At 29.8% G+C, this 22,796-nt stretch overlaps 1 protein-coding gene across 3 annotated transcripts in view; it reads left to right on the top strand.

The window, feature by feature from the left end:
• Positions 1-22,796, top strand: part of LOC124369105 (laminin subunit beta-1) — a 109,637-nt gene that overhangs the window by 25,037 nt on the left and 61,804 nt on the right. For all 3 annotated transcript variants that reach the window (XM_046826852.1, XM_046826853.1, XM_046826851.1), the window contains 4 exons: positions 493-651; positions 6,344-6,572; positions 7,041-7,229; positions 8,672-8,851. In XM_046826852.1, the coding sequence (XP_046682808.1) occupies positions 493-651; positions 6,344-6,572; positions 7,041-7,229; positions 8,672-8,851 (757 nt within the window). The remainder of the gene's footprint in view (positions 1-492; positions 652-6,343; positions 6,573-7,040; positions 7,230-8,671; positions 8,852-22,796) is intronic.

Here is a 22,796-nt window from a genome sequence, read left to right as displayed (position 1 = left end):
AAGACACTATTTTAAAATAAAATTATTTTAATAATAGTTACTCAGTTGCAAAGTAGTAGCACTACTCCATAGGCTACAAAAATTTAGCACGTTTTCTGCAACTTTTCAATACTGAAATTAGTTATTTTAATATATGTTCACTAAATACATGATTCATCAAGCATGATTTATTCAGGACATGATTCTGTCCTTCCACAGTAATTGTCCTACTCATCTTTGATTTACCTTTCACAGTTATTGTTATAGACAAGTTTGGTTATTACAAAGTGTTTCCGTTGTAAATTATATGACTAAAACCTCTTGGATCTGAAAAGTTTTGGTTCTGGTATACACTGATATTTTAATATAAATTTTCCTTACTTTTAAAACTAGTGTTATATAAAACCATTTCATGACAGTCAATATATTGTATGCATATGAAAGAGTTGCCTTTAAAATTTGTATGTGTGATGTATATATTCAGTTATTGATATTTGTTGGTTTATTTTTTAGATTATAATGCGAGTGTTAGCACCAAATTTACAAAACTTGTACAATGATCTGTATTCACAAGAGGTGCAAAATCTGTTAAAAATGACAAATTTGAGGATAAATTTTACAAAACTTCACACATTGGGTGATGACCTACTGGATGATAGACAAGAAATTCAGGTAAGTAATGTAACATTCAATTGCTTATCTATGTTACTTAATCTATTAATATTACTTATTATTACAGTAAATGTATTGTTTAACTAATTACACATTACTATATGATCAATACATATAGATTGGTCAGGGCATTATTGTGTCTCAGGCTCACAGCACGACACTTGAGCTGTCAGGATATTAAATTATCATCAAACAATTGGCAGCGCCAATGTTGAATCAAACCTTCCTACCATAGCTCCATAGTTATGTGTAGCGAACAATTGGCAATTCTATTTGAATTTATTTAGGAATAAAATTAACTGTACTAATAATAACTGTGATATATTTCAAACAATTAAGTAACACTTACTAAATAAATAAAGAATTTTGTAATGTGTGTTTCAAATAATGAAAACAAACTCAAATATCAACATTTTAAAATTGGAATGAAATAAATCTTTACTTCAAAGAAATACTTCTATTAAATGAACTAAATATATATGTATATTTTTCTATCTATAAATTTCTTCACTCTCTGTATATTTTATAATACACTTGTTCTTTATAGAGATTATAAATATTTTGTATCCAATTAAATAATTTATTATCTTGACTGGTGCTCAAATAACAATTTGTATACCAAATCTTTGATTAATTTAATTTTTATATATCAAAAGCATCACTTTTTAATTAAAAGCAGTATACATTTAATTTGCAACTGTGGATAATATCTTGAAACTATATCCTAATAAAGTTTTTAAATCTTTGAAAGATTTATTTGCTTGTGTAACACCTGCAGGTTTGATTATAAAATGTCAAGTTTCCATGTTTGTAAAATAATAAAATATTCAATAATTAATAAGATTAATAATAATCATTAAGATTTACTAGTTGTCAAAATGCAATAACTTTCTGTTGAAAACACAGAATTTAGTTGTCTTAATTCAAATCAGTTACCATACTTTATTTGTACTAAATTCCATGCAGAGTTGTTTTAAAATACACCACAAAACAACTCCTGCAACTCCTGGTTATGGTGTTAGTTGTTTGGATTAAGCTGTGTTTTGGTTGTAAACAATTGTATCATTTTACAAGACCCACAATGAAAAAGTTGCAAAATACGACTTCCGTAGCTTTAAGTAATACCATTTCTATGCCCCTAATGTTGTCATGTAATGTACACATGATTCAGCTGCAAGACCAACCATACATAACACTAGCATTCTGTACTGTCTGGCACCTTTTATTGTAACGGCCTAAATGAGCATTCCTACATATTATTGTTACATTGTTCACCCTTGCTTTGAGTAATTTATCGTTGTATTATTAGGAGTAAACATGCATTCAAATTGCAATACATATCTAACAAATCCAACGTACATAACTTATAATTTTAACGTTTGTTGTTCCTTATCAGATGTATTGTGCACTAGCTAACTTAAACTCCATTTGATTCCATTATGACCACAAAAAATTAAGTTATAAACATTGACTCTGAGTTTGATGATATTTATAACACAAGAAAAAAAATTAAATACCAGCTTATCATAAATTGAAAATTGTTCAATAAACCAATATATATATATATATATATATATATATATATATATATAAATATAATGACAGGGTTTAAATAAAGTCTGGAAACACCCAAATATATGCCTTTAATAATTTAAATATAAATTTGAAACCTCTTACAATCGTGATAGAGATTGGGGCATTACTTTTTTGGAACAATGGTTTGTAATGTCACACCAACGGGGACGTCCTGCCCGAGGGTTATCGTGAATATACTTAATTGGAAGCGCTATACCTTTGTGATACATAATTTTAAAATGTAATAGCCTTACGAATTGAATGCCACAAACCGTCATCTCAAGTGGAATTAATTTCTATCAGAAAATAGAGCATTTTTAGTAATTGCAAATTTACTGGATTGTTCAAGACAATGTAATATTAACAAGTTTCTTTGCCCACAAAATGTGTGTATACTAGATTTTTTAAGCTTTTTTTAAATGTTCAATTAAATAAATCAAAAATAGTTATTTTAAAGCTGTGGTTCAATTAGCCACAAATTTGCCAGTTTTTATTATACAGTACAATTATGGAAATACTTATGTTATTGATTTCTTATTACAAAAAACAAATAATGTATGCTGTTAGAAAAAGACTTACAACAAACGATTTAAACCTGCCTTTGGTGTCAAAGCAGATTGTTCGAAGACTGTGTATCCTTCTACGGTTTGAAATGAGCCAATCCATGTGTAAAAATGATTCCGACAGAGTTGCCTAACATTTCATCATTTATCAACAGCAATCTCCTCTATAATCCTGTTTCTTTGGTGGTGGGAATCCGGGAGGGGGGGGGGGGGGGGGGAGGGGGGGGGGGAGTTTTATTTATTTCTCCTACTTTTTTTTCTTCTTTTTGTTTTGTTTCCTATATTTTTTTTTTTTTCACTCTGTCTTGACTTTTTTTCGATCTTTTTTTTTTTTTTTTTCTATTTTTTAATTGTTAATATTTGTTTCTACTTAGTCCTTTTGATTGTTTTATCTTTATTTGTTTCTTGTTCTATTTTTGAGTTTTTTAACTTATCACTCTTCATTTTTAGCCTATTGATTCTTGGAGGATATTTCTATCTCTAACTCTATCTATAACACTTTTCTTTTTCTTATATTTCTCTTCTTTCTTTCCTCCTTTTAGAAACTAAACCAAACCAAAAAAAAACCACACAAAAATTTAAATCAAAAGCAAACAACACAAACAACACAGATAAAAAATAAAAAATAAAAATTCCCATCCAAGCCCTCCCACCACTAGCCAATCAACTCCTCACAGTTTCAGTGCACACAACCAACAAACAGCCCCCCCGCACACCTAAGCACCACCCACCACGCAACTTCCCACCCCCCCACCCCCCCCCACCTCCACCCCGCGACTACCCCACCCACAGACCCACACTCGAGACACCGCCACCCAACCCCCCCACCACTTCCCCCCACACTAACGCCCCCCACCTACCTCCCCCCCGCCCCCCACCACCACACCCACCACCTCCCCCCACTTCAAACAACACACCCCCCAATTCAAAACCATTCCCCCCAACGTCCCACACACTCAAATGATCCCCCAACCTGCTCACAATTCGTCCCAACTCAATACACCACAAAACGTTCCTCGAATCTCCCATTCTGCGTAAAACCAACCAGACCACATACACTCTTACCATGACCTCCCATAACCGGGGATGATCCACCACCAGCAGAAACCAAACATTATCCACAAGTATTTCCTCCTGATGCAAATTATAATACTGGGATTATTTTCATTTTGAGCATATTGTAGTAAAGTTCGGCATATTAAATTTCCATTTGATGTAAAAAAGGTTCCAACAATTTTGTTACCATAAAATTCCACACCAAACGTTTCAATTTTTGTGGTTGCTGTGAATGAGACTCAGTAATCCAATGTTGTGTTTTCACTATCCCCAGTAACGTCAATTGTGCCTGTTAACATTGCCATTTAGGAAAAAAAGTTGCCTCAATCCAAAAATAGTAATGTTGGTACAGAAAATCTCTATTAGTCATCGACATTTGTGCTCACACAAGTCACAAAACTCAACTCTTCTGTCAGAATCATCCTCACTTACCTGTTGGACTAAATGAACTTTAAATGGTTGTATTTATTAATTTTCAAAATCTTACTCATAACATAGGGTGCATATCATGTTGCTGTGCAGCTTTTCCTGACGATGTAGTGGGTCTTCAATAAATGTTTGCAAAACATCTAGTGCATGTTCTTCATCTGTTGAAGATTGTATCCTACCCGCCTTTGGCCGATTACGTACACACCCTGTCATTTCAAAACGCTCAATAGTTATTTGTATATTGTTGAAACACTTATGGGGATTCCATTCTGGGAAAGTGTCATTAAACAAATTACAAACTTCCCAATAAGCTCTTTGACGATCCCATATCCTACCCCGCATCATGCAACAGAGTAAATCGTTCTCTATCAGACAATTCCATAAAATGCCAAATAAAAACTGAACTACTGTAATTAATTAACTTGTTGACAGCAATGCTTCAGAGACACTGATTAACTCGACAGGAATGATATGACCTTTGTCCATCTTGATAATTCCCAAGCTTAGACCCTGTCTAGTGAAAGCTCCATGCTCCAACAAACTGAAAACTGTAGACCAATGATTAATAACACATAATGTTTTCTCATAGGCTAGTTCTCATAACCTTTGTCTCTTTACAACCTTCCTGCTGACTGGAAAACACCAAGTATCAAGATTCATAAGTAATCAGAGAAAGTGACTCATAAGTTTTATTCATTGTAATAAAAAGTTGGTAAATTTGTACTAATGTAACCAGCTTAAAAAATAAATTGTTTATTTTTATTTTTATTGAAACATTAAAAAAATGCTAAAAAATTAGTGTAACACATTTTGTGGCAAGAACTATGTTAAAATTACATTGTTGAACATCAGTAAATTTTCAATTACTAAAAATGCTCTATTTTTCTGATATAATACTTCCTTTGATGATGCGGTTTTGTGTGCATTCAATTCAGTAAGCTATTACCTTTTAAAATTATGTATCACAAGGTATAGGCTTCCCATTAAGAATATTCACACGATACCGCTCCAAGGTGTCAAGGACGTCCCCCGTTGGTGTGACATAACAAAACATTGGTTCCAAAAATAGATGCCCCCCAATCTCTATCACGATTGTAAGAAGTTTTCAAATTTATATTTTAAATTATTAAAGGATATATTTGGGTGTTTCCATGCATAATATAACAACCCTGTATATATATAATATATACACTTTAAAATTTGATTCAGAGGTGATTAAATGCCATAATAATGTGAATAAATTCCAAAAAAGACCAAAAGATTGCCTTATAGAAGTGACACTGTATTTACTAGATTAATTTTTCCACCTCAAATAAAACAAATACCAGAAAAAGACCAAAGACCTAAAAAAATAGATTATTGCACTGTTATTAAGATTTTATTTCAGAGGAGTAATAGCAGAAAGATAATAATGAAGTATGTACTAGTGATATAAAATGTATATAATTTTAAAATTATATTCAAAAGTTAGCTTAGGCCAATGCAATGTTGACAGTATTCAATTGTGCAATCTGTATATGGGTAAATAAAGAAGTATTGACTTTGACTTTCCTGTCCATACGATTACCTTGATGTTCCATTGTTAAATCATTTGTTTGGCTTTTGTGACCACATTGTTTGAGAGAGCGGTTATGATCAATATTCTGTTTTCATGAATTATGCATCTATTGAAGTTCAAAATTGTCCGTGATCAGAAATCAGAGTCTAAGCAGACATTGTGGATCTTGCAAATCTGATCTGTAGCCAAAATATTTTTTGCTGTCAATAAACTTAACACTGACTTTTATTCACTCAGTGGATGATACAGTAGTCTGGTGGTTCAAAAGAAATGCCATGAAGTGATGCTACTTTAGTTGGTGCATATAAATAAACTACACTACACCAATCAATTCCCATTATTAAAAAAAATTCTGTTGTATAATTGTATAATTTTAATGCAAATATTAAGTTAAGCTCCATATCACATTTTGCTTTGTGTAGCGTTTGAAATCAGACACTGGTACAGATTGACTCTTGGAATCAGGAGTATTCTGGAGGTATTATACTAATTTTTGTGAAATGTGCAACAGGAAAAGTATTACTATGCTATCTACGAGATGGTGGTGCGAGGTTCGTGTTCTTGTTATGGACATGCGTCTCGTTGTCTCCCTCAAGAGGGTGTTGCGTCCAAGGCAGACATGGTTCATGGTCAGTGTGAATGCACTCACAACACTAAAGGATTAAACTGTGAACAATGTGAAGATTTCTACAATGACCTACCTTGGAAACCTGCAGGAAAAGAAACCAATGCTTGTAGACGTAAGTGCTTTCTTTTGTTTTCATGTTTTTTTAAATAACTAAAATGTATATTAGTAATAATTTTTATTAACCACTTAAATATTTGATTTCTCAGGCTTATATTAAATCTCTTGAACCGTATGATTGTGTCATACCTTATACTCTCTACTCTTATCCTGTATGTGCAGTTTATGTCTACACTCTTAGATGAACATGTGAACTTAATAAAGAATTATTTTCACATACAAATTCTGAAGCTGTTTTTAAAAACCATACATATGCTATACAAAAATATATCGAGTCTCTAAGGGTTGTTTTGGAAGTGATTATTAACTGTTATAGTGGAAGGTGTAAAGAGTATAACTGCAACAACCATGCAAATAGTTGACACTGATGCAGCAGTGTTGGAGCTGCTATAAAGAAGATCTTCACATTGTCTAGGGGTTGTTTTGGAAGTGATTATTAACAGTTGTGGTTGATTGTTTTCAGGATGTAACTGCAACAACCATGCAACTAGTTGTCACTTTGACGCAGCAGTGTTTGAGCTGACTGGTCGTGTGAGTGGTGGTGTGTGTGATGGTTGCCAACACAACACCATGGGACGAAACTGTGAACAATGCAAGCAGTTTTTCTACAGGGAACCTAGTCTGGAATTCTCTGATCCCAACGTTTGCCAGCGTAGGTTTTTAATAATTGTCTCTTTAAATTGTGTTTAGAATAAATTAATTTAGAAATGATTAAAGCGGTTGACACGACAATTGGTACAGAAGCCATCATTACATAAATTACTTGTAGTTAAATAAAATTTGTTCGTATTCACTGCAAGTAATACTTTAACCATCAAAAATAGTTACTTTTTACTAATTATTAATATTACTATTTTCTGTAAATTACATTAAAATCTTGGACTACTCTGGACATTAGTATTCTACTTGTACATTTGTTGTTTGCCGTTAACTTTTATTTCTGTACATGTAAACATAGACTGTTAATAAAGTAAATCTTCTCTTAAAAATATAACCAATGGTTTTGGAGGGATTTATCAAGTTAATTAGAGTTTTTGAGGTTTGTGATTATTTTTATTTTGTCCCTTTTTCTCAAAATGGGGGTTATCAACATTAATTTTTCTAACAATGTTCTCATATTTATCACATTAACACCTTGACTGCGGCTCTAAACTGAGTGATTTCCTCCTAGTACTCTGCACGGAAAAGCGTCTGCCTCAATCAAAGTGTTAATTGTAATATTGTTTAAGTACAAGTACCCTTACATATGAGTGTTATTTTATCCCTGTGACAATAAATAATTTTGAATTCTTTTGTTAAATAAGTAAGATTAACCCTAAAACTAATTTTAATGAAATATATTTAAAAATATCTCCTTTAAGTGCGTTTATTTATATTGGATATATAAACTCTTATATTCTTATAGTATTGTTTTTTAAATTCGTTTTGTATTGTGTAAAATACATTTTATACAATACAAGTCGAAAACTGGATTCATATTAGTTATAAACCCGTTTTTTGTCCTGCAACCTGAATGAAACTCAAATACATATATGATGTAAATAAATGTATTGTGTTTTTTTGCAGATTTTTTAAGACTAGATTGTTGTAAAAAAATAAAATTATTTAATAAATTCAAATGGTAGTTGAAACACTTTCAAACTCATGTGTATAAGACATTGATATATGTGTAACCAATACCTAAAAATCAACTCAATACTCAAATTCTTCACCAATTCACTACTTGATTTTATTGAATCAGTGTAAGGAGCTATATTAAAGGCTGATGCGTAGAAGGCCATATCAGATCATATAATAACACCCAACACTTAAAAAAAAAAAACGGCCTGTGGAAGACTTATTATGTCAATGAATAGTCATAACAACTTTAGGCTAGGGGAGTGTGTGTATTGTATGAAACCAATATGACTTGCTAGATTTTATATATAGAATTTATTCTAACTGGGTTCTCCAAACTTAATACTAGTCACGTATTACATTTTTAATGTGTGACAAGTTCAGATTATTGTTTTAAGATTTGGGTCATATCCTGAACTAATGGTGCTTAATGAGGCTTAAATTGAATTGGACCCAAGAGAATGGTTAATTTTGCAGCATGCAACTGTGACCCTGGTGGTTCTCTGGACGAGGGCATCTGTGACTCATATACCGATGAGGCCAGTGATTTGGTGTCAGGGCGATGTCACTGCAAAGCCAATGTGGAGGGCCGCCGCTGTGATACCTGTAAAAATGGCTACTGGAATTTTGATGAGTACAATCCAGATGGCTGCCAACGTGAGTTGTGAAAATCTAATGTTTATAACTTAATATTGTTACCTACTTAATCAAATATATCACAAAACACATGCAGAGTAGTGCAGTATGGTCATATTTTACAGTGTATGATAGAACATCAGGAAAGAACATTGTATAGGACTAAAATGATGCCATATTGAAGTGCCTTTCAAAGGAGACATACAATCGCAAAGATTCTGTAAAACTCTAAATCTGATATTATATCAAAGTGGAATATTTATAGCAATTAGTTATAATTAAGTAAATATCAAATATTTTAAGAATTAAAATCTAATGAAAATTAAACTGAATTAAATGCTACTTTGGCTTTTTAACTACATTAACAAATGTTTTCACTTTGAAGTGTCTGAATATAATTACTCTGCCAATCTGTCCTTCATTACTTTATACAATGACAGTTGATAAAATATAAGCTCATCTTTAACTTGAATGCAATTTATAAATTACTTAAATAATAAGCACATGTTTTGTTGGCCAAGCAAACCTCTTTTCAAGAAGTTTCTAGAGCTGGCTGTATTGACACGATGTAAATAATCTTGAGTTATACCCCATGAGAATAATGTTATTAATGCACTTATTTTTAGTTAAACTATGGTTATTGTCTCATTTTTAAGATATGATTTGTACGCACACAAACTGTTTATTTTTTTTTAAGTATATACTTCTTGAGTATGTAAACAATAAAGTACAAAAAATAAGTTCGATGAAAATATTGAAAAATCTAATAAAGCAGTAGGATGCGTGTTGATTAATATTATATTTAAATTGAGACATCTCCAATAATTATATGACCAAAAATAACAAGAGTGTGCCTTTGAGGTTTAATATTGTTCTTCACATGTATCATCGACTACAAGCTTGTTTTCTACGATACTAGCTTGTTTTGTGTTTGATGTGCAGTGTTGCACGTCTAGATTTGCTATTGGCCAAACTTATATAATTTTTAAATTTGACAGTTATTACACTATTATTGGACTATAATACAGTGAGATAGATTACATCTTACTTGTTTGGAATAACCCAATAAACAAAAGTTAGTGGGCAGTTCTCCTCAGCTCTTCCTAGAACTGTTAGTGTTTTCAAGGCAGTTGCTTAGGACCTGTATTTTTTCTTTTATATACAGCAGACCTGACAAATAAATGAAAGTATTGTATTCTCTTTGCTCGCTTGTGCTTATGATTCAAAGCTTATTTTACTTTATAAGCCTTCAGAATAAACTGAAGCTGTGCGTCAGATAAAGACTGAGCTGTAGATATAAAGAGATGGTCATGGCCTTTTTCTCTATTCTAATATATCTAGAGTGTTATCCATTATGGAGTGTTTTGAAATATAAGCAGTACAACTAGTCCATAAAATTCTTCTATTTTGAAAACCTGAATATATTAGAAATAGACATGGACATATTCTTTATTTGTCATTTCATTAAAAAATACAATGACATCAGTACTTATAAATAAAGAAATATACAATAAGCGGTTTGTCACTTTTTCCATTGCATAAATTTTTCCAAAGTATAAAAAAGGTTTGTTGATCAGCCATGCAGTTAGGGCAGTCTTCGGTCTTGCTCCTGTTAGGGTCCTGAGTCATCTGGTAGGAGATTGTGTAGTTTTCTGCCTATATAATGCTAGTAGATATGAATATGAGGGTTCTAGCGCACTTTTTGGAGTAAACAGAAAATCACAATGTAAAATACTGTCCATTGAACCATAAACAAATCTGGAGAAATCAAACAGGAAATCACGAATGTAAAATAACCGAATCTATAGCTGTTTTTTACTGTTCAATGTTTGCTTCTACATTTATAAGCTGTTTTTTAATGAAAAAATCCAGAAATCTTAATGAAAAAATCTTTAAAAACGGAAAAAAATGAAATTTGCTAACAATCACTCGAGAAGTCGGGGAGAATGTGAGTAAAACCGCATTCTTTTCACGAGGTTCTTCATTTACTTTCTCCAAATGTACTATAAAATCATCAAAGATTTCAGGTTTAAAATCGTAGTCAAATTCAATGTCCAAATAGTGAAAGATTATAGGTAAAATCTTCTCATAATAAACGCGTGTATTTAAACCTACAAACCTAATGTATTCTTTGAAAAGGAAAATAATTTTTTCAAACGGTTCCAAGAGATAAGTAAAAATTTTTTATTCTGTTTTCTAAATTCTGTAACAAATTGTGTTTGTTTTTTACCTCCATATTGCAATTTTTGTAAGCAGATTATTCCAATATGTGTTAGTTTATTTCGAAATTTCTTAGGTTTTAGGTCTTTCATACAAAATTAAATTACAATCTCTACAAACTAATCTTTTATCAACAATTTCTCCTCTATTAGAACACTTGTAACAGTTGGCATTATAACTCTTCCTTCCATTTTTTACAAAAAGAATAAATGGAAGGTATGGAACTAACTCTGCCGAGATATAAATTTTTTCAGCAGGCGCAAATGTTTATGTTTATATTTCAACTACCGAGATAAAAAGAAATGATTTTATTTTATTATTTAACTATTTAGGATATTTTGTCTATGATTACAAAGATTATTCCGGAAGAAATCGTGATTTTTCATCAGCGAAAGAGTATATTTTTTAAAGTTTTAGAAGGAATGAAAGAGAACAATATGAACACATCATTAACTACTGAATTTCTCTTAATATCGTTCTTAATCACATCATAGGCTAAAAATTTCTCAGAAAACCACAACCACATAACAAATCGCGTTTGTAACAGCATTTTGAAAATCCATATTGATAATTATATCGTTCTTTTAACCAGAAATATTTGTCAAACTCTTTGTTGTATCAATGACATAAATAGGTCTATTCGCTAAAAATTTTTTTAGGATTATAATACATTTCCATATTTTGTAGTAAACTTTCTTAAAATCTTGATACATCTGATACATGATTCTGAAAAGACCTCCTGAAATGTTTAAATTTTGTAATTCATGCTGGATAATAAAGAACCGTTCAATTTTACTCTGATATTTTTTTTTACATTCAAACTATCAAACTTTGAAGGATTTTTCTCTGATTGATATTCTGTCTATCTGTTTTGAAAACCTATAATAACAAACTTAGGATTGAAGATATTTCTATAAAATATTTGTGATATCGAACGAATAAGTTGTTCCGGAAATACCTTTTTGCTCAATACATTGCCAATCTAGAAAATTAAACATAAATGTTTTGAGATTTTGTAATTTCATCAATCAACTGAATTTACTCGTGGTTTTGTAATAAATCATCGAACTCTAATGAAAAACTCGTTAATTGTAATTTTGCCATCAACAGGCATAACATTTCCAGTTGCAGTCTTCAGAATCACATCATCCGTCTTCAGCTCTTATGAAACTAATGTAAAATCCACCTTTATAGATTGGAAAATTTACATTTTCAAAGAATCCTAAGCCGAAATGTGCTAAATCACCGACCGCTTCAAATTGTCCAAATTTAAAAGTTGATTCCAAAACTGTTTGAAAATACATCACTTTTTGAATACGAAATAGTTCCTTTAATAGTGCTTAACTGACCACAGTTTTCGACTTCTTCTATCAATTTATTGTGTTTTCTTACTTCAATCTTAGAAAATAAAAAACGGTATAAAATTATCGATTAAATCTAACATTATCAGTTCCAAGATATGCTTGACCATCTTGTTTTGTTAAAGTTCCAGAAATATAAAACTGGAAGTTTAGACGAGCAAAAAGTTATCTCCAAAATCAATATTAAACTCAGTTCTTTTATTCGGTTTTGTTTCATTCAAATGTTGTTTACTAATTGGATAGAATTTTTTAAACTCCGCCTTTCAATATCACTAGCATATTTTCTGTAGTCCGCCATTTAAATAAGGAGAAAATTTTAGAAATTTTAAACATCATGTATCATTTTTTCATCGATCTAATGTACGTTTTTTATAAGAAAAGATATAAATTTTAGTCATTTTTTTAATGATCTACTTCGTCATATTCGGGATTCTCTTCCTTAAATTTTGCGATCTCGGTCACATATTTCAATAAAATTTGCACAGGATAGTAACCGCTATCTATAATATTGTTCCAATCAACTGTATCTTTATTTTCATCCAAAAACTTTATACTCAAGTGTTGATAGAGACAAAGAACAGACATATGATCTTTTAATTGATAATGTATATTTTCTTGAATGAACTCTGGGGACAGATTTTGATATTTAGCAATGTTATACCAATTCAATTTGTTTACCGTATAATCTCATCATATCTTCGGATAATTCATATTTTTGAGAAATATCATCCCAATGTTCTTTTTTTCAAATCTCTTTCGTGTTGCATTATAAAAAGATCGAAAGCACTGTAATGTCCCGCCATCTCTATTTATTAAGAAAAAAATTTCAAGTTTTTATAAAATTGGCTCTTTTTAGCGTTACATTCAGCACATTTTCCAGAAACTCTTTTAAGTCCATTGATGTTTGCATAGTAATTTTATATCATTTGTTGCAGTTTTTTCTTCTTTACATCTCACACAGTATATGAGCGCCATTTATATAAGGAAATTTTTATCATGCATAAAACCATGCGAGAATACCTATTTTCAGTAAGATCTTCCTCGAACTTATTAATTTTTTTTTCTTCTAATTTTTTGAAATTTTAACAGCATAAGAATCATTGTATTCAACAAATTTTATGACCAATATTCTCAAAAGTTTTCGTAGCATCTAAACTAAACTTATCAAAAGACTCTTTAAATCTAGTAAGTTTTTCATTAATTTCACCAACATCGTCTACTGATCTTTTACTTCTTTCATCAAGTTTTTCATAGACTTCTGTTGTAAAATCTTTAACATGCTGTTTATGATTCTCATAATTTTGTTTTATGAGTTCATTAAACATTTTAATAGGATCTTCTAATTGAATCATTACAACAACATCAAATGGATTAATTCCTTTACTAACACTGCTAATTTCTTTTTTCCTTTAAAATCTAAGGCATTTTTAACATTTCGGATCATGTAAATCAACAATATCGATGTTTTCTGATAATTTTAGAGGTTTTAAAATTTGTTCTTTAACAACAACATCATGTTTATCAATACCAAGGTTCGAACACCGACAATTCTTTTTTTTTTATTAAGCCAAACTAACATAATTTCTTTTCAACTTTTGATCGCTTCAGTAATTTTATCAGCTTTTTCGATATGAGACATTAAATTGGTAAATAATTTTTTTACACCATCATCAACTTCTTTTTTCCAATGTTTTTATTTTATCAGCAACTTCATTTGAACTCATGAAATTTGCAAGTTTGTTTTATCATATTCTGCTTTAAAATCTTCAATCTCGACAGCAAACATATCTGAATCTGGAGGGTTTTGTAATACATTTTCTAACTTGTTATCAAACTCATTTTCTCAAACTATCAAAATTCAAACTATTATCTACATTTTGAATAATTTGTGTTCCAAATACGTCAAAAAATATTTGTGAATCCATATTATTAAGTAATAATTTGTTAACAACTTCTTTAAAATCTTTACCATCACTCAGTTCATTCAACACAAAAACACATAAATGACCACAAATTGGGGGATCTTTTATAGTCTTGAATCTGAGAATCATTGTAGTAGACGCTTGATTTTTTCAAATATTTAATCAATTCTATAGGTGGTTTGTCCTCAATTCTTCCATACGAATCAAAATAAACATGCATTCTTATCATTTTTATAATAACAAATCCAATGCGTTCCAACTTCCCATAATCGAGTCTAAATTCACAATTCCACATTCAAATTTCTTAACTTTTTCAGGTAATGTATCTCTCATGAAGATTCCTCTAAAATGTTTTAATATTTTTGCAGATTTCTTCCAATTCCCCCGAATGTTAAAGGTTTAAATTTTTTTTTCAATGTTTGATTTCACGTAATTCAAAGTTTTCTTATCTAATCCAGATCCTGTAACATCTTCCAACTCTTTATCTAACCAATTTAAAATGTTTCGAACAATAGGAATCACATCTTTTTTAACGATTGGAGCAGCTTTACGAACATAAGGAACAACATTTTTAACAACTGGAATATTTTTTCTTCCAAAATCTAATAAATCTTTCAAAAGTCCACCATTTTTAAGTTCTTTCAACTGATTATAAGAAAATTCTATTCTGGTTCCTTTATTGTTTTTCTTATGTTTTTCCGAGTTTATTGTATTGTCTATTTGTTAAAAATATCTTATCTTCGCCATTTTTAGTTGATCTATTTTAAATTGAATACTAACGGGTATTTTTCTTCTTAAAAGCGGAATTTTATTTTTTTCTTTCTGATTTTTGCTGAAGTTTACGTTCACCTCCATTTATATAGTTAAAATTTCAAGTTCTCTTCGATTTCCCATTCCTAGTTTTCTCTTCAAAAACATTGCTCCAGCTGTTGGAAGCGCAACAAATCTTTCACCTAAAACTAGCATCTTTTGATAAAAATCTATCCATTGCCTTATCTTGCAAAACTTTATCTGCGATATGTCTGGAATTTGTTGTCTCTATGTTTTGCATAAAAAAATATCGTGTTCCATAGCAGCTTGATCTAATTTATTTATACCAGGATCTCCTCTTTTTAGGTCTTTTTTCTTTTTCGAGTTTTGTGCCAGGCCCCAGATACTGATAAGTTGGTACGTGTAATTCAAAAGGTAAATTGTTGATAAAATCATTCAAAAGTCCACTACCCTCAATCATAGATGAACTTATTGCCGGCAAAATTCATTTTTAAATATTTAATTCCATCAGGTTTTTCAATCATTTCGTCAAGTTTGTTCGAAATAAAATCTTTAATTTGCTTTCTTTTCATTCAAAAAATTGTTATTTCCAGCCTTCTCTTGAGCATAAATATAATTAAATAATTCCATCGAGTTTTGTCAAATCGTTGAAAAATCTGTACTCAATCTTATTATCACTGTATTTTCTTACACCTGATCCTTCGATTCGTTTTTTCCCAAATTGGTTTAATCAAATTGAGATATTTTTTACCTTTACTTGACTTTGGTTTCTTAGTTGATGGATCATTATTTTTGTAAATTGAATCAGATTTCCATAAAATTTCTGTATACTTTTTCAAATCTTCTTCAGAATTATAAACCGTCTTTTGGAACATCAGTGCCTGTTAATAATCTCCATAAACCCTGAGTTCCTTCATATGTTTTTTCATTAATAATGATATCATTATGTTCAAAATTAACGGGTAAATTTCCAATCATAAAACTTCTCTTTTTTCTGTCCCCAATACAAACCAAATTTATCATCCTTTGCTCTATGGAAGAAAATTTTTTTTAACCAATTTCACACCAATTATTATATCCGTTGTTCCAGGACTTATTGGTTCAACTATGGTAGAGTCTTCAATGATTCGAGGTCTAAATGGTGTTGAAAGATGGTAATTTTGGCAATTCAAACTCAGATTCTGGTATCGAAATATCGGCAAACTGTCGTACAACTGGAACCAAATTCATTAAATTTTGATTATCGCTTAAAACATTTTCAATTTTGCCCTCAACATTTTTTTATTGCAGAAGTTACAGGTTGATTGATTTTTTTGAATAAATTCTTGTTCTTTTTCATCAATTCGAATCTGTTCTTTAAATTCTTTGATTAATTTCTTTTCTATTTGATCAAGTTTTTTCTCGCTTCTTCTGAAGTTACGTTCGCCATTTATTTAGGAAAATTTTGAAACGTGAACACGAAACGTAAAAACATAAACCGTGGAACGTAAAACCGTGAACACGAAACGTAAAACATGAACGTGAAAACACGAACGTAAAACGTGGAACGTGAACAGATTTACCGTTTTATTTTTCTGTTATTTTCATAATGTAAATAAAAAAGTAAAGATAATGTAAAAATAATTGTAACAAATATTTTATCAAGTAGATTTGTCAGACCACTGAACAGCATTTATATTAGAAAATTTATTCAAATATTTACCATTTTTAGGCTTCAAAGTTAGATTAATAGTTAAAAATCCGTAGTCTTTCTTTCCAAATTTTATCACATAATTCATTAAAGTGGTTTAAACTCATATCAGAACCAACATAATTGTTGTAAAATCTATCTCGAATAGTGATCGTCTTGCTTAAAAACACACAAACATATTCAAATTATTTCTAAATAACTTGTTTATCAACCTTTGAAAAAGCATTGGGAAAGATAGATACAAGATATGTTTTTGTGACGAGACATTACGAAATATTCCTTAATAACGTCCTAGATTTTTCCAAAATACAATCATCAAAAACGATTAACGAATTGGGTTTACATTCGCTTAATGGAACTATGTCCTCGGAAGCAATATAAAAATGTGATATTTTTTTGTTTAAGTTTTTCTCAATATTTTCAAATCTTTCTTGTAATTTTTTTATAGGCGTCTTGTTCTAAAGATTTACTAAAAACATACAAATTGGAATAAGGAATCAACCTATTGTAGATAAAATTCAATAATAAAGTTGTTTTTTTTTTTTCCACATCCACTTGAACCAACAATTAACAATCTGATTGGTTGATCCTTTCTTACTTTCTTCAAAAACGTTTGAAGTTTTATCTGATCTTTTTGCTTTAAAAATTTCTCCATTTTAAATAGCGAAAAATGAAGCTGTTCAAGTTGACTTCAGAAAGCTCTCAATTATTTTTAAACTTGGAACATCCTATACACTTAAATCTATATAAATGATTTACCATTATCTCTTAACTCGAAAACCATATTATATGCAGATGATACTACACTTTTTAATGTCAGTCAAAGTGTACATGATCTGGAGCTGTTGGCAAATGATACATTAAAAAATGCATCAAACTGGTTTCATGCTAATGGGTTTTTTTGCTAAATAAAGACAAAACAACAAAAATGTTGTTTACTCTCTTAGGCATATTGCTGGGTCATTGGACGAAAGCTATTCAGACTCAGTTAAATTCTTGGGTATCAACCTTGATAGAAATTTGACATGGGCAACACATATTGATTATCTAAATAAAAGACTCTCACGAGTCATTTATCTTCTGAGTAGACTGAATGATATTGTACCACTAAATTCTATAAGAAGCCGCATACTTTGCCTTTTTTCCAATCTGTTTTTTAGATATGGATTAGTCCTATATGGTAAATTGCACCAGAATTTCCGAAATACTAGTATTACAAAAAAAGGCAATTATGGCTCTAAAAAAAGTGTGATACCAGAGAGCATTGCAAACCCCATTTCATAAATTTTTCGTTTTCAGACGGTTTCTAAATTTGTATATATATGACACGGTGGTTTACATCCATAAAAATCCAAATTTGTTAAATTTTAAACATAAAATTCATGACCACAACACGCGTAATTCGAAACAATGCTGAAATTGGACATTTTTCGATTAAGCAAAACCCTCACCAGTCATGTTTGTAGTATCTTTGAAAATTTATAACTTTCTGGAGAAAAAATATTGCTCATATCCCTTTGATATCTTTAAGAATAAGTTATATTCCTGGTTGTTGGAGAATCCGTTTTACAGTCTAGATGAATTCTTCAACACCAAAAGTATTGATTTTTAATGTGTTTGTTACTGTTTACTGACAATTTGTACTGTCATTTTTGTGATTTTTTATTTATTTTATTTAATTTTACTTGTAAGACTTTATTGACTATTGTATTGACTTGGGTTAACAATAAAGCAATATACTATGACTTTGTCAATGATGTAATACATTTTCATGACAAATAAAATTATTATTATTATTATTATTATTATTACTTAGAGGAAGAATCAAATTATTTTATCGGTTTAAGCGGTTTTTATTCTGACAATTTTGTAATAAATATTAGTGAAAGTTCTCCTTATATTGTATAGGATTTAGTGAGAAGAACATAACAAAATATTATGGTTTAAACAAAGGATATTATACCTTCGATCAAATAAAAAATTCCCTTTAAAAATTATCTGAAAACATCAAACAATCAGATAAATCTTTAAACTTTGAACGAAAACCAAGTTTGAAATGCAAAAAAATTATCTCTCTAATAAAATTCAAATAAAATCACCAGTAAGAATAATGTTTTCCAGCAATTATTGTAGATTTATTAGGGTTTGTTCAAGAAACTAATTGAGCCAAATCAGGTATATTTTAGGAAATAAAACCGCCAAAATTTAGACCGTTTTGATGTAATTGAAGTACATTGTAATCTCGTTGAACCTAGTTTTTTATGAAAATCATACCGAACATTACACAAGAATCTGAAATTTTGTACACACATTTTTCCCAAATGTTTGCTTATGGATCAAAAATCAGTGAAAAACCGAATGAAATCGATTATATTCCAATTAGAAAAAATATTAAAAGAATTTCAAAAACTCGTTCTAACTATACAAGACTCTGAGGGAAATTTATTAAATAATGAGAGTAAAACAACAATATATTTAAGATTGAAAAAGGAATAAAAAATGAGTTGATGATGATGACAAAATTCAATATTTTACTTAAAAAACAAGGGGGCTAAATTCGAATGGTGGCCCCTTAACAATCTTCATCCTGACACTGTTTTTATCAATGAATCTGGCCTTTATTCTCGAAATAAAAATTACTAGTTAAATTTCTTTTCTATCTAAATGGAATCAGTTGTAGACCTGCTCAATTAATCAACTTAGATTTTGAAAACAAACATATTTTTACGATTGTGGATAAAAATAACGAATTTTGGTTTAAAGCTAAAGATGTTGCAGAAATTCTAGAATATGAAAATACGAAACAAGCAGTTAGAGAGCATGTTGATATGATGATAAATTATCATATTCTGAAATAAATAAGGTGGGTCATTCGATTGCCCTACCTTTCTAACTTTCAAAAAAATACTATTTTCATCAATGAATCAGGACTTTATTCTTTAATTTTGAGATCACATAAAAAAGAGGCAAAAATCTTCAAAACTTGGGTTACAAAAGAAGTTTTGCCCTCTATTAGAAAACTTGGTGAGTACAAACTTGAAAACAAGATTAAATATTTAGAGGATGAAGTAAAACACTTGCAAATTAAAGATGAAATCAAAAACGAAATAATCGCAAAACAAAGTGTAAAAAATTGACTTGATGAAACCAGACCTTGTTTGTAAAGATTTTGATAAGAAAAAACACCATGTTTTTGTGTTAATTAAGAAGAATCACATGTGGGAATGGCCTTATTACGTTATCAGAGCTCAGAAACGAGAAATACCAAACCGATTAAAACATCTAAAAATAAATTATCCTGAATTAGAGATTTTGTTCATTGATGACGAACCAAATTCTATCAATCTCTACAACCAAATGAAAGAATCTTTGAATATTTTATACAACGGAAATCATTTTACTACAAATATGGCAGAATCTCGACTGATTTATAGAATAATCTAAATTACACGATGAAAATGTTTCTAAATTTTACTAAAAACTCTCGATTTATTATATTTTGTTTGTAAATGTTTAGCATAACTAGGTAACCAATCGTAGAATTTTTTTTTTCATATTCACAAGGCATTTCGTTTTTTATAACTTACGCTGAAAATTTTTTTAGCACAATCTTTGCAAAAAGCATCTTTTCTATCTTTACTATACTGCCAGTTATTAAAATTCAGAATATTTTTTAATTTCTTTACAAAAGTAACACTTTTTTCTCTTCTAAAGTTAATTTGTTCATTTTAACGTATAATTCCTTACACAATAACAGTCTTTTCTATTCTCTTCTTGACACTTTGTACATTTCTTTTGAGACTCCATTTATATAGAAAAAATTATTACACAATGAAAATGTTACTAAATTTTATTAAAAAACTCTTAACTTATGATATTTGGTTTGTAAATGTTTTTCATAGTTATTTAACCATTTTATAATTCTTCCACATTCACAATGAGTATCTTCATAATATAATCTATGAAGATTCTTCTTTACACAATCTTTACAATATGAGTCTTTCTTATCTCTACTATAGTGATCACTATTAAAACTCTGAAATTTTTTTAGTTTCTTTACATTTAAGACATTCTTTATCTTCCAAAAGTTAATTTTTCTATTTTATCATATAATTCTTTATGATATTCCCTTTCACAATCTTTGCAATTATAATGCATTCCATCTTTCCTATTTTTATCTTTATAAAATTCATTTAAATCTTTAAATTCTTTGCACTTTGTACATTTCTTTTGATGCGCCATTTATATATCAGAAAATTTATATTACAGTTTTGACTTCTTCAATTCATATTCATAAAACTTTCCGGTTATTTCTTCATTATTTAAATCTTTTATACTATAAGTTACAGGATCTGTGTTATTAATTTGATAAATCACAAAGATTTCTCTTGACCCAATTGTTCTTATATTTGTTCGAAAATGTTTGTTTTTTACTAAACAATTCTTACATGATCATTTGACTTTAAATTTAGTTTTCGTGTGAATTTCAGGTGGAACATACTTTGAAAACGGTCTCTAAAAACTCCTTTTCTGCATCCTTATCTACGTCTTTGGGCTTCATTTTGATTGTGCTGTGAACCGTATCATTGTAATTTGTGACTATTTTTTGAAGAATATCGATCCATTTAAAGTTTTTATTAATCTCAAAAATAACTTTCATCCTTTCGTTTTGAGTTCTGTTATATCTCTCTACGATACTTGATTTCTCTTCGTTTTTCAGTATGATAAATCTTAATGTTGTATTTCCTCAAAACATCGTTAAATTCTTTATTTTTGAACTCTAAACCCTTATCTGTATGAAGTAAATTTGGAGGTTTATGCCTGATTTTTATCGCGTCTTTTACTATATCTTCGAAAGCTTTTGAAACATCCTTGCCGTTTTTTCTTTTGATAGCTCTTGACCAAGCATATTTTGAGAAAGTAATCAATAACATTTAACATATACTTGAATCCAACATTTTTGATCTGAATAATTAGGACATTATAACTAAATCTGCTGCCCATATAAATCGTCAATTCCTAGTGTTATAATTTTTCTCTTTTTAAACTTTATTTCGTACTGGTGCATGAATTTCTCTAGCTTCAATCTCTATTTCTTCTTTATTCTTTAATTCTTTCTTTACTTGTTTTTCATTTGGATTCTTTATAAATTGACCTCTTATTTGTCTTACATTTGGAACATTTTTGCAGCAATTCTATACAACCCGTTTTTTGAGTTTGAACGATTTTAGAATCTATATTTTTCGTTTTTTTCTTGCATTTGTGGCAGTGAATCAAATCATCTTCCATTTACATGTCAAAGTTTCCAAGTTTATTTAACTCATCTAATATATCAGATTTTGCTTCATTTTTATAGCCATAAGGTACTGTATCGATCTTATTTTCTAGGACAATTCTCTTATCATCTTTAGCGTTCAGTGCTAACTTGTTTATAGTGACGGTGTACAACTCATGTTTGTAGCTTTTGATTACTGTCATCTCCCTAAATTCTTCTTTATCTTCGAACAAACATCTCTTCAAGTTTTCGATATTTATTGTTTTATTTTACAACCGCTTCTCTTAAATCCTTTACACCTAACTGGATTTTTTTGTCTAGATATTTGTACGAGTACATCTTTGATCTTAAACCACAAAATTCTTCTAAAACTTCGCTATTTAACTCATCTTTGAATTTCCCTAATTACCTTCTTATTATTTAGTAGTGAAACATTCGTGATCTTTTGGATAATCACTTGTATCAAAGTCATCTATATTTTCTTTAATAATTTTAAAAGGATCCTCGTTTCAATTCTAGGAAATAACTGTCTGTATCCATGTAACACAGATTCAAATCTGGATCAAACTTCTTTAATTTGTTGTAATAAAACTCGTACATTAGCAATTTTTGAGAGGTCGAGAACTGAAAATCCTATGTAAATCGGTTTGTTAAATTTAACCTTTTGTTTTGTACATGTGGCTCGCTATACAGTTGTCGTCAAAGATAGTGAAGCTTTTGAAAGTTC

Source organism: Homalodisca vitripennis, chromosome X, assembly GCF_021130785.1.
Source record: "Homalodisca vitripennis isolate AUS2020 chromosome X, UT_GWSS_2.1, whole genome shotgun sequence".
Lineage (NCBI taxonomy): Eukaryota > Metazoa > Arthropoda > Insecta > Hemiptera > Cicadellidae > Homalodisca > Homalodisca vitripennis.
This window is presented reverse-complemented; position numbering and strand designations above follow the sequence as displayed.